The sequence below is a fragment of the Saccostrea echinata genome, unplaced genomic scaffold, assembly GCF_033153115.1.
Source record: "Saccostrea echinata isolate AGI-Se365-2 ecotype Australia unplaced genomic scaffold, CSIRO_AGI_Sech_v1 ptg000022l, whole genome shotgun sequence".
Lineage (NCBI taxonomy): Eukaryota > Metazoa > Mollusca > Bivalvia > Ostreida > Ostreidae > Saccostrea > Saccostrea echinata.
The window spans coordinates 9,064,950-9,077,074 of NW_026889771.1; the positions used below are offsets into that span (position 1 = coordinate 9,064,950).

The following is a 12,125-nucleotide window of genomic DNA, read 5'->3' on the forward strand; positions in this document are numbered from 1 at the left end:
TAGCGATTCTCTGTAACCACTTAAACTTCTTTGCCACGCATGGTCACCGATTTTGATGAAACTTTGCCCATTATTACAACTTGACACCAGAAACATATATTAAATAAAATTTCGTTGCTATGTGTCTTGGTTGCCATGGTAACAGCCAGAAAAGTTGAAAAAATTGAGATTTTCAGCTTCTTTGAATCTTTATTACGCCTTAATAAAGACTAAGAAAAACAAACAAACCATTCTCCCAAAAACGTGACACCTTGTTGCCACTTATGCTATAAAGAAACTATTTAGAATTTATCTCTTAGTAAATGGTAACCATGGGTACATTTGGAATACATTTTAGAAGCTGAAAAATGCTGAAAAACGCTCAATATTCACCAGTGATAGATGTTACATGATCAAACTCAATCAACAACCTAAGAAAAACAATAAAAAATATTTGACCTTATGTAATTAGGTATTGGCAATATTATTCTAAAAATAACTTTCATGGTTGCCATGGTAACACAGCGTAACCATGCAAAATCTGTTGCAATGATTGGGTTAATGCTACTATCTTGAGGAAAAACAATAAAATTCACGACTAACACATATGCATCCTTGGAAGCTTGCAACACCGACAACATAAGAAAAATTGGGATTAAATGTTACTTTGCATTGTAACCATGGAAACAACGTATCAGTCGTTTAAAGTGATATTTTTTGCTCCTTTAGGAATTTACTTACCTTTTAATCAAGAAACATATTATTTGATTCACCTTGAATACTACTTAACTGGTAGAACTAAAGTTGAATATCATATATTGATAAAGTTTGTTGAAAAATACAACACTGTTGCTATGGTTACCAAGAAGGGAAAATGTTCAATTTTGTTAATTTTATATCAATATTAAACCCTATGTGCCAGCTTTTTGCATCCAGTTAGAGATTGGGTGGTAGTCAAAATTCAAAGTCAGGTTAGTTGTTCATATATATCAATCATAAAAGTTTTGGGAATCTACTTACAAGGGTGCGTATCCAAGGAAACAGAATATTTTTTAGATTTTTATGCATATTTTTCCGGCTAATTTACATAGCAACGCTCTATTTAAAGAATTGAGTTTGAATTTTTTGAAATGTGAAAATTAGGGTAACACCAATGCCTTTAAAAATTGATCATCAGTTACATAGAAATATGCTTTTTAAAAAGATAGGATAAGATTAAAACACTAAGAGAGTAAATTTAAAATCCTTTCGAGGTAAATAACCATAGCAACCGTTGCCAACCTATAAGAAATATCATATTTCGTCCTTGGTATATGTTACAAGGACCTCTTGTCTATTATTTGCTTGCATTTCAACCTATAATTGTTTTTATTCTTAAGGTATGTCACTCGTGAAATTTGTTATATCAAGGATTTTTTGAGAAGTATATTTTGGATAAGTATTCATATAGTATGACTCAAAATCGCAGAGAAAATGGGGGGTCAGTGTGCATATAACTGAGCTACGGTACAATTAAGTTGACCTTTTTGCACTTAAATTGTAACTCTGGTTAATCACTTTAACCGTTATCACATTTTATCAAATGTAACCATGGCAATAAACATAATCTTATTTTACGTAAAATAGTTTGAATAATATTTATCATTGAACAAATCATACAAATTAATGCGCGTAAATTATTGTGTGACCTTTTTGCACTTAAAAAGTCTCATATTTGGGGTATGAAAAATCTAAATAGGCAATAGAATATTTTCTTGTATCAAACTTTTTACGACTTAAGTGCTGATCTGTCAGTAGTATCGTGTAGTTTAAAATAATGAAAGAAAAAGTTAGGGTCAGTAATGTAAATTTTGAAATATTGGTCAAAATGTGCGATTTTCGGGCAAAAAACCATGTAAATTTTATCTTGACTTCTTTAATTTATCTTCATTTCTTGGCAAAGTTTGTTAAGCGAAGGTGTAAATTTTGTTATAAGAATATAAATTGAGACCTATATTTAATATTCCAGGCATATCATAACGGAAAATATTCTTGGAGTAAAAGTATGTGAGGCTAAAGTTCCAAGATATTAAATTCAATAAATGTGTAGATTTGCAGAATTTTCTGCTAAATATCCTTCCACCACAAGAAATAGTCCCTTATAAATCTGGCTTCTTTATGAATTTTTGAGCAGTTTTTTAATTGAATGTTGAACATTTTACAGTGTTTAATTCAAATATATTATAGAAATTGAATTGTAATGAATAGTTTTGTAGTTAGAGGTTCTGACTGAACTTTTCTAAAAGGCTGACGAGTGACATACCTTAAGTATATGACTTTATAAAATTAAATGAACAAAATTATTACTTTTGAATACTTTGTTTCCATAGTAACGTATGTAATAGTTGATTTACCAAACATGTTTATCATGCATTTAAGACATCAGGCCTTCAACTTTCAGAAACAGTCATTGCCACTTGTTTGCTTTGCTGCAAACGTTAACTGGGGGACTCTGAACATGTTGAAAAATGCCATTTTTCAAACGTTAGGACATGTTGCTATGGTAACCATGACACGTAGCAACCAATTTTTGCCTGATTTGAGTTTACGGTATCAAAGACTTTTATCATAGAGAGTTTGGAGAAATTCTGAGACTATGCGTGCCACAGCTCCTATATAAAAGTTCAAGTCATTACAGAGAATGGCTCTTAACATGTGAGTTACTTGAAAACTATCTCTTATAAAACTTTCTCTGTAGTGTCAATATCGACGATATCGCTTCGATATCGAATCATGTTTGCTCAACCCTTGGTAAGTACCGTCCCTGTTACTTTGTATGTGTGTTTATGTTTAAATACTTTACCTTTACGCAGATTGTACTTGCAATCGATATCGCCGATATCGTATCGATATCGAATCATGATTGTTAAAAACATACTACTTTACCAACCTTCACTCTAATACAAAACCTTACTTTTAACATATCCAAAGACAATAACTTCTATGTTTCTTAACACAACACTTGTGCATATTTACTTTCTGACTAATAAGTTTACCCTACTGTCGATATCGACGATATCGTATCGATATCGAATCATGATTGTTAAAACATATTTAACAACTTTCTCCCTAACCCAACATCTTACTCTAAACCTAATCCAAGACAATAACATCCCCTAACCCTTTGTTTATCATCATAATTTATTTTCATTTTTATGCCAATAGTGAATCGATTTCGACATCACTTGTGGCCTTGTAAAATTATGCTATACCTCATTGTGAAAATGAATTGTACAAATAGGATCGATACGATATCGTCATGGTATTGTCGATATCGACGACATCGACATAGCACAAAGTCTCGTATATGGTACCAAGTATTTCCAATTAATAATGTTGATCAGCCTTTGGCCTTAAAGTCAATAGGAGTCATTTTAACGTTAAGGAATTCATGACCAAAAGTTTCATTGCTAAAGCTTACAGAAAAACTAAATTTATTATCTGAAAACTATATATGCAATATATATTTCTGACCTTGACCTTTTGGAATTTTTTAAGGCCATGGGAAGTTGTGATATAAAATTTCATTGCGAGATCTCAAAGTATTTTTAACACAGAGACAGAATGTACGAATTTATGACCTTGACCTCTTGACCTCAAAATCGATACGGTTCTTCTGTAGGCCATAGGGAGTTGTGATATTAAATTTTATCGAAGAAAGTTCAAAGAAAACTAAAGTTATCATCAGGAAAATGTTATTAGCAATGTTTATCTTTACCCTTTCGACCTCAAAATCAAAAGGGGGCTTCCTTAGGCCATAAGGAGTTGTGATATTTAATTTCATTGCAAAAGCTCAAATACTTTTTAGAATATCGTACAGAAACGAAAGTGTTACACACAGACAGAATGTGTGAATTTATTCCTTGACTTTTTTATTTTTTGACCTTAAAATCGGCATGGATCTTCTTCACGTCACAGCTAGGAATTTGTGATTTTAAATTTTTGTTGAAGAAAGCTCAAAGAAACCTACAGTTTTTATCTGGAAAATGTTATTTGTACTGTATGATTTTTTCCCCTTGAGCTTTGATCTTTTGATCTTAAAATCAAAGGGGGTCTTCTTTGGGCCATAAGGATTTGTAATATAAAATTTCAATGCAAAAGCTCAAACACTTTCAAAGATATTGCCCGGAAACGAAAGTGTTACATAAAAAAAACAGAATGTATAGAAATTTATGACCTTTAACCTCAAAATCAATATATATAGGCTATAGGGAGTTGTGGTGTAAAATTTCATTGCAAGAGCTCAAAGGCTTCTCGAGATATCGTTCGGAAACGAAAGTGATACACATGGACAAGGTATGAATTCATGACCTTGACCTTTGAATTTTTTACCTCAAAATCAATTGGGGTCCTCTTTAGGCCATATGGAATCGTGATATAAAATTTCATGGCAAATGCTCAAATGCTTCTTGAGATATCGTCCGGAAACGAATGTGTTACGCACAGACAGAAATACAGACAGTCGGACAGACAGACCAAAATTAATATCCCCCACATTCAATGAGAGGTGGGGGAAAAATCTCAAAATAGCAGGACCATGATTATTCATAATAATTTGCAAGCATTCTCGGGTAGTTTAGATTCATATTTGTTCAAATCATGCATGGCCCCAAGGGGAAAAGAATGGCATCATAATAGAGTTTTACATGGGAGCATGTACTAGTAGGGAACATCTTTTTTCCTTTTAAAATGATAAGCAAGGCCATGATTAAAGTCTTTTAAGCATGCAAACTACCCCAGGTAGTATGAATTCAAATTTGTCCAAGTCATGAATCCCATGGTGAGTGTGGGACCACATCACAATTGGGAGTCTAACTGTTACATGAGAATATGTAGGAGAATTCTGTTTAAAAATACAAAAAAGAACTGCAGAACCATGACGACTCAGGTGAGCATTGTGGTCCATAGACCCCTCTTGTTTTAAGTCTTAAGGAAGCTCTAAACACTGCACACTAAAGAGTTCTATTTGTAGGGTACTTTTATTGAGTTAGAGTGATCTGCCCTTAGAAGAAAAATAGTATAAATGGGAATCTACAGTTAATGACACAATTTCTTATGAATTAAAGTATTCTTAATGTTATGTTAGACCAATATTAAGTCATTGAATACATTATTTCCATTAATTTTCCCGATGCAAGTAAATAACAGTGATTTCTGTTCACAAATAGTTTATCGTCTTTGAACATTTTTTCTGCAGAAATAAGGCAGGCACTCTATGTTGAAAATGAACTAGACACACCGAATATGTGCACCTTTATATGATATATTTTTCTCGAAGCCTAAAAAGCATTTTTCATTAGTGTTTAGAGCTTCCTTAACTTTGAGTAACTTTAATATTTTCACACACGCAGAAAACGAGAAAAAAAAACAATGTTCTTTTCATGTATAAAAGGTCTCCATTCTTCATTTTTTTAAATTTGAATTCAATAAACAGATTAGGAATCCACATAAAGAAAAATTGTGTTCAGGTTTGTGGAAATGGTCAATTTTGCCTTATTTTACTGCATGTATATTCAATGAAAACAGGGTTCGTGCAACTCTATTAGAACTTAAATGCGATGGTAAGGGTTCTGCTTATCTGTAAACTTTTTCCCCCAAATGCTACCTCTCCCAAGTTTTGTCCTGATTTTAATAGGTGGTGCTACGTGGTAAAAGAAGACTACGCCAAGATACATAATTCTATATAACGATTTTTGATTCCGATGAACAGTGTTTCCAGATTGCTGAAAAATAATAATTTCTGCGAAATTATTTGAACTCATCCTACAAATTAGGACCGATTTCAAATATTTGAAAGTAATTTGATACACAAATGAACTACACTAGTAAGATACATAATTATCTGTATTGGATTTTGATTTCGATGATCATTGTTGTCATGGTTACTAAAATAGAATAATTAATTCTCTCGTTTTTTGTTCAAAGCGTTAGTTTCCTACAGTGTTGATTTGATTTCAGTAACATCAATGCTCATTTTTCTGTTTATCGGTTTACTAATTTACGATTATAAAATTTTACTTGCAATTCCCGTTTACTTTTTTTAACTTTACTTCAAAAATTACAAAATGCATTTAATGATGAAAACCACATCACATACATACAACAGTTTTAAAAACAAAATGGAGGATGAATTCGAGTTAAAGAAGGAAAACAACAGAAAGGATCCTTTGCTTGAAATAGCACTTGTTGTGCAAGTTAATTGCTGGATGTTTATGATCATTTTTAATTCATCCATTCACACATCGAAAATGAAAAGATATTTGCATTTTATGCATTGCATCAAATTATGATGTGATTACAGTTGCATTCTTTTCACGTCTTAAAAACATTTTCTGTGCACGATACCAGGCCCGCTTTCGTCATACTCCTGTTTGCTGATCCACATCTGTTGGAAAGTGGATAAAGAAGCCAATATTGACCCACCAATCCAAACGGAATATTTGCGCTCTGGTGGTGCCACGACCTTGACCTTGATGTTTGGTGGAGCAAGGCTAGCAATCTCTTGACTCATCCGATCCCCGATTCCAGGGAACATTGTTGTTCCCCCCGAAAGAACGATGTTAGAGTAAAGATCTTTCCTTATATCGACATCACATTTCATGATTGAGTCGTAAGTCGCCTCATGGATGCCCGTCATTTCCATGCCAACAAAAGATGGCTGGAACAATGCTTCTGGACATCGAAAGCGCTCGTTGCCAATGGTGATGACCTGACCATCTGGAAGTTCGTAGTTTTTTTCAAGGAGGGAACTTGTAGCCGCTTTAGTCATGTCATCATCAAAGTCCAAAGCCACGTAGCAAAGCCTCTCTTTGACATCCCGGACAATTTCCCTTTCAGCGGTTGTAGTAAATGAATAACCTCTCTCTGTCATTATCTTCATCATATAGTCGGTCAAATCCCGCCCCGCTAGGTCAAGTCTGGTTATCGCATGAGGAAGGGCGTATCCCTCGTAGATTGGCACCGTATGGGTGACTCCATCACCCGAATCTAGAACGATTCCAGTCGTCCTACCGGAAGCGTACAGCGATAAGACTGCTTGAATTGCCACATAAAAGGCTGGTGTGTTGAAGGTTTCGAACATGATCTGTAGCATCTTTTCTCGGTTTGCCTTTGGATTCATTGGGGCTTCGGTCAGAAGGACGGGATGCTCCTCTGGCGCCACCCTTAACTCATTATAGAAAGTGTGATGCCACACCTTCTCCATGTCGTCCCAGTTTGTGACGATGCCATGCTCAATGGGGTATTTAAGGGTCAGGATTCCTCGTTTGGATTGCGCTTCCTCTCCAACATAGCTGTCTTTCTGTCCCATCCCAATCATCACGCCCTGCAGAAAATTTATTTGGTAGTTACAAATTGAAAGGCGTTCTCGGCACTTAATTATTTTAATTTATATGGCGGAAAAAGAATGTAGTTGAAAAAATTAGTTGTTATAGGGCCTAAATAATACCCCTTTCAAGTAATGATTTTGAAATATATATATTTTTAATTTAAATAATCTAGATTTTTTGCACAGCCATTTTTATTCATGAAAAGGGTAGGAAATATTAAAAAAATACCTCGGTTAGGAATTACCTGATGCCGGGGTCTCCCAATTATAGATGGAAACACGGATCGTGGGGCATCATCTCCTCCAAATCCTGCCTTGCACATCCCAGAACCATTGTCAATCACGAGAGCAGCTATTTCATCGGAATCGGCCATCTTAACCACACCCTTCTGGTCGACACCGCAGCAGTAGTGAGAATGAAGAGCACACGCCTTATAGAAGCATCTATCATCGTCATTCTAGATTGATTTTTTTTACATCTCACCATGCATGTGTTAGATATGTGATAGATTATGACTTTTACCATATATAGTATCTTTAATATGAAATCATGTCTATAGAAAGTACTCTCTCTCTCTCTCTCATTTTCCCGAGTTTGTAATATTTGAAATGCATAGTTATATGCATGGATTTCTTTCTATAACATCAATGGATATAAAACACGATCAAAATCACAGAACATTTCTCAGTGAAATAAATTATTGTACTGTAACATAGTCGTGACTGCCTTTTGTCGAGGGCAAGAGTGGAAGTGGTGACTAGTTAATGAACATTTTACAATTATTGCTATTTTTAGGTCAATACGATAATTTACTAACCGGAGGAGTAAAATGCATGTGTATATGTATTCAGCGAGGCCCGATGGGCAAGGTGAATATTGAACTTTGAGGTCGATAAACTGTCGAATTGACAAAAAAAGTCAAAGATTTTTTTTTCAAGTAAATTGTTTTTTTTTTTTCTTATAATGCAAAACCGATGCTACGTGCCTGACATTTATTTTTTTCTACATCGCGCCAAAAATAGATTTACTGGTAATTCAAAATTAATTCAGCAACTGGTTTTGTTTATTTTAACCCCGCTTCTCTCAGTCACTGCACTGGCTAGGAATTCACCAAATGTAAACAAGAAAGATAGCATGTTTTGCTTAATTATTAAACTTTGAATCATTAAAAAAATAATATTGCTGTTTTTAAGCCATCCTCAAAGTACAATATTCACCTCGCTCTTCGGGCTCGGTGAATATTGTACTCCTCAGGGTGGCTTACTCATCGTATTGACCTCAAAAACAGAATAATTGTACATGTATAATGTTCATCTGGAAGGTCAGGTGCAGATCATCATAACTTTTGATGATTTCTAGAATGTTTAATTTCAGGCAGTTCCTAGTATACAGGGAACTAAGAATCAGTCAGTGATATAATGCCAGTGAATAAACTGGACAGAAAGGTTTGCTTTCATCTTCCTACTGAAGCAAAACATATATAGAAAAAATGGTCATTGGCATTTTTTTTTCTCAACGATGAGTTCATTTATTTAAACAATAAAATGCTTTCTTTGGTTGTTAGTATGGGAATTAATGTTGCAGCTGTTGCAGAAAAAATGCATAACCCGCGTAAGCGTGTTATGTAATTTTCTTCTGCAATAGCTTCAACGTTAATTCCGATACTAACAAATAAAGAAAGACATTTTATTGTTTATATTTATATATCTGTAGAAATAATCATCTAAAGTAGGATGAAGTAGATTAAATATTGTATTACTGATATTTACATCACTGTACGTTTCATTGATGGAAGAGCCACTGTCAAGAAATCTACAAAGGTGATATCAGCGTTTTTACTGACTGATAAACTGCAAATTTTCTTATGAAATAAAGGAGAAAATACCGTATTCAGTGGATGTAAATACAACTGACAAGAAAAAAATGCACGAGCAAGGCCATCTTTAAAAAAATCGTTTGGTTGCCCTCTCCCGATCGACGACAGGCGCGTAGCCAGAATAGAAAGGATATGTACGCAGAGAAAGGCAGGGGGGTCTTGAGCCCCCCTCCCCCCCCCCCCCCAGTGTTTAAGGGCTCTGGTCAGGCACGTAATATAGCTTTTTGCCAGCCAGGAAAAAATTACAACTTTAAAATTTTGTCAAGCAAGGACGAAAAAGGAAGATTTTCAAAATTCGAAGTCCTATTTCTTGTGTGTTTGTTGAAAAGGGGGGAGGGGTGTCCATCTTTCACAAACCAAATTTTTATTAATACATTACCAGATTACCATGATTTAACGATGGTGCAACAAACAGTGGGGGTCCACCCTTTCAATGTACATTTTTTCAATAGTAAAAGGTTAGGTTTTGGGAATAAGTAGTGGGGAGGCTCCCCTGATACTACGTGCCTGCTGGTGAGGGCCCAGAAGCTCCGGAGTTTTACCAAATATTTCATTCATTTTTTTTTAAATATAAAAATTATGCCATTCAGTTGTTGTTTAAGAAATAAAAGACATAGTAATATTTATTGTTTTAACGAAAATTAATATTCCATGGAAACTTATTGTATATATAATTGAGGCTAAAAATTTATTCGATAAATTAATTGGTATCATAAAATCATTCTTAACGTTTAAAAACACGTATACAACATTTTAATTATGAACAAAAAAATATCGTATTGTAAATCATACTAGTAGATCACAGCATTCAACGATGTGGCTGAAATTTAATTTTTCAAAGATCTTTAAAAAATATCAATGTATGATAGAACAATGAATTATTTATTTGGATTTGTCAGTTATTAAATAAAAGATTTCAAATTTTATCATACAGCCATGATAATTTAAAATTTAAATCGACACACTATGACACAGAATAATTTGAAGCACGAATATTTGTTGGATGGAACTGAGATTTTTTTCTCCGAATAATTCTCTCTTTTTTCTAATCTTTTTTTTTTCTTTTTTTTTCTGAAAATGATGTGTACGCACTTGCGTATTTGCGTATAGGCATCTACGCGCCTGGACGGACTAAAACAGCCCGACTCAATTTTTTTTTACCTGCAGGAAACAATTTTTTTTAATTCATTTTTTTCACATCCCATGAGGCATTATAATAACTATATATTTCCATTTCTACTTTTTTTCTCTGTGATAACTCTTTGAAAGTTAGTTAAGTTGATTTCTTGATTATTCTATCGGAATGTAAATTTCGGCGAGCGAAAGGTCAGGAGCTAAGAAGGCCTAATACATGGCCGTAGGAACCGGGGGGCACGGGGGGGGGGGGCGTGCCCCCAATAATTTTGCCAATATATAGAATACTATAGAAAACTTAGCTATTTATATATGCTTGCGCCCCCTGAATAAAATCGGCTGATGCCTTTTTTTTTTTTTGTTTGTCAAGGAATTTTGGTAGTTGATAGTGCCCCCCCAACTGAAAATGTTTGGCTGTGCCCCCCCCCTCCCTGAAATGGGCCTGTAATATGCATGTAATTCTCGTGCGGCTAAGGAGGTCTAATATGCATGTAAATCTCGTGCGACTGTCTTTGTGTTTGACGTCAGTGGGCGGGGACTATTGAAATTGACATGTGAGGCCTCGTGTAATTTAAATCTATTAGTCTACATTTTTTAAAATCTAAATTTACAATTTTATTTCACAATGAAATGGAAATATAAGGAATCACTGTCTAGTTAGTAGAGTATGCCAGGGACATCAACGATAGTTGGAAACGTGGGATAATTTATGCATAACGGGCTTCGCCCGTTATGAATTATCCCACGTTTCCAACTATCGTTGATGTCCTGGCATACTCTACTAACTAGACAGTGATTCCGTAATTTAACGTCACGTTTGCAGGTGTTTTTGAATTTAAAAAAATTCTGTCCGTATCCACCTACCCTATTTTTTTAATCTTGAATCGGGAGAGGGCAAGCAAACGTTTTTTTTAAAGATGGCCCAATATATACACAAAAATTATGACATTTCTTTTTCGGCATTAGGGCAACGATTTACGTTCTTACTGGATCCAAAGATACATAGCGGGTTCCAGTAAATGTTCAACCAAGCCTCTTTCTTTACTCCGCACTAAGATATTAACAGTGGTGAAGGAACTTTTGGAAAATTTGAAATCACAAGATTTTACCAAAATCAACAGCTTAAAAACTTGCGACTTTTCTACTTTATACACAACCATTCCCCACGATAAATTAAAGTCCATGCTTTTTGTCATATAATTGACAGCTGCTTTTTCAATAAAAATGGAACTCGTAAATATACCTACGGTACCTTGTCATTGGTCATTTGCAAAATTATTTTGTTAAACAACATTCTGATTGTACACACAAGTACTCTGAAGTTGACATTAAAAACACGCTTGAGTTTCTGATTGACAATATCTATGTGGTTTTTGGAGACCAGGTCTTCCAACAATCTATTGGAATTCCCATGGGTACCAATTGCGCCCCGTTATTAGCAGACCTTTTTTGTATTCATATGAAGCAGAAATTGTCCAAAATCTTGTACGTGAAAAGAAGAAGACACTTGCTGTGGCCTTCAACTCGACATTTTGATATATCGACGATGTATTGTCAATTAACAATGGCTATTTCCATTCTTATGTCGATACGATATATCCTGGTGAGCTTGAGATAAAAGATACCACAGAGTCTGACACATCTGTTTTATATTTGGATATTTTACTTGAAAAAAGACGTTAATGGTAATCTAACAACCAAGCTTTATGATAAACGTGATGACTTTAACTTTTCAATCGTCAACTTCCCTTACTTATGCAGCAATATCC

At 34.5% G+C, this 12,125-nt stretch overlaps 2 protein-coding genes across 6 annotated transcripts in view; one reads left to right on the forward strand and one right to left on the reverse strand.

The window, feature by feature from the left end:
* Positions 1-12,125, forward strand: part of LOC133190361 (uncharacterized) — a 231,401-nt gene that overhangs the window by 52,057 nt on the left and 167,219 nt on the right. The window lies entirely within an intron of this gene.
* Positions 6,263-7,732, reverse strand: LOC133190355 (actin-5-like). The gene is made up of 2 exons (XM_061325932.1): positions 7,591-7,732; positions 6,263-7,342 (listed from the first exon to the last, which is right to left on the reverse strand). The coding sequence occupies exons 1-2, from the start codon at positions 7,717-7,719 to the stop codon at positions 6,338-6,340; spliced, it is 1,134 nt and encodes a 377-aa protein (XP_061181916.1). The 5' UTR covers positions 7,720-7,732; the 3' UTR covers positions 6,263-6,337.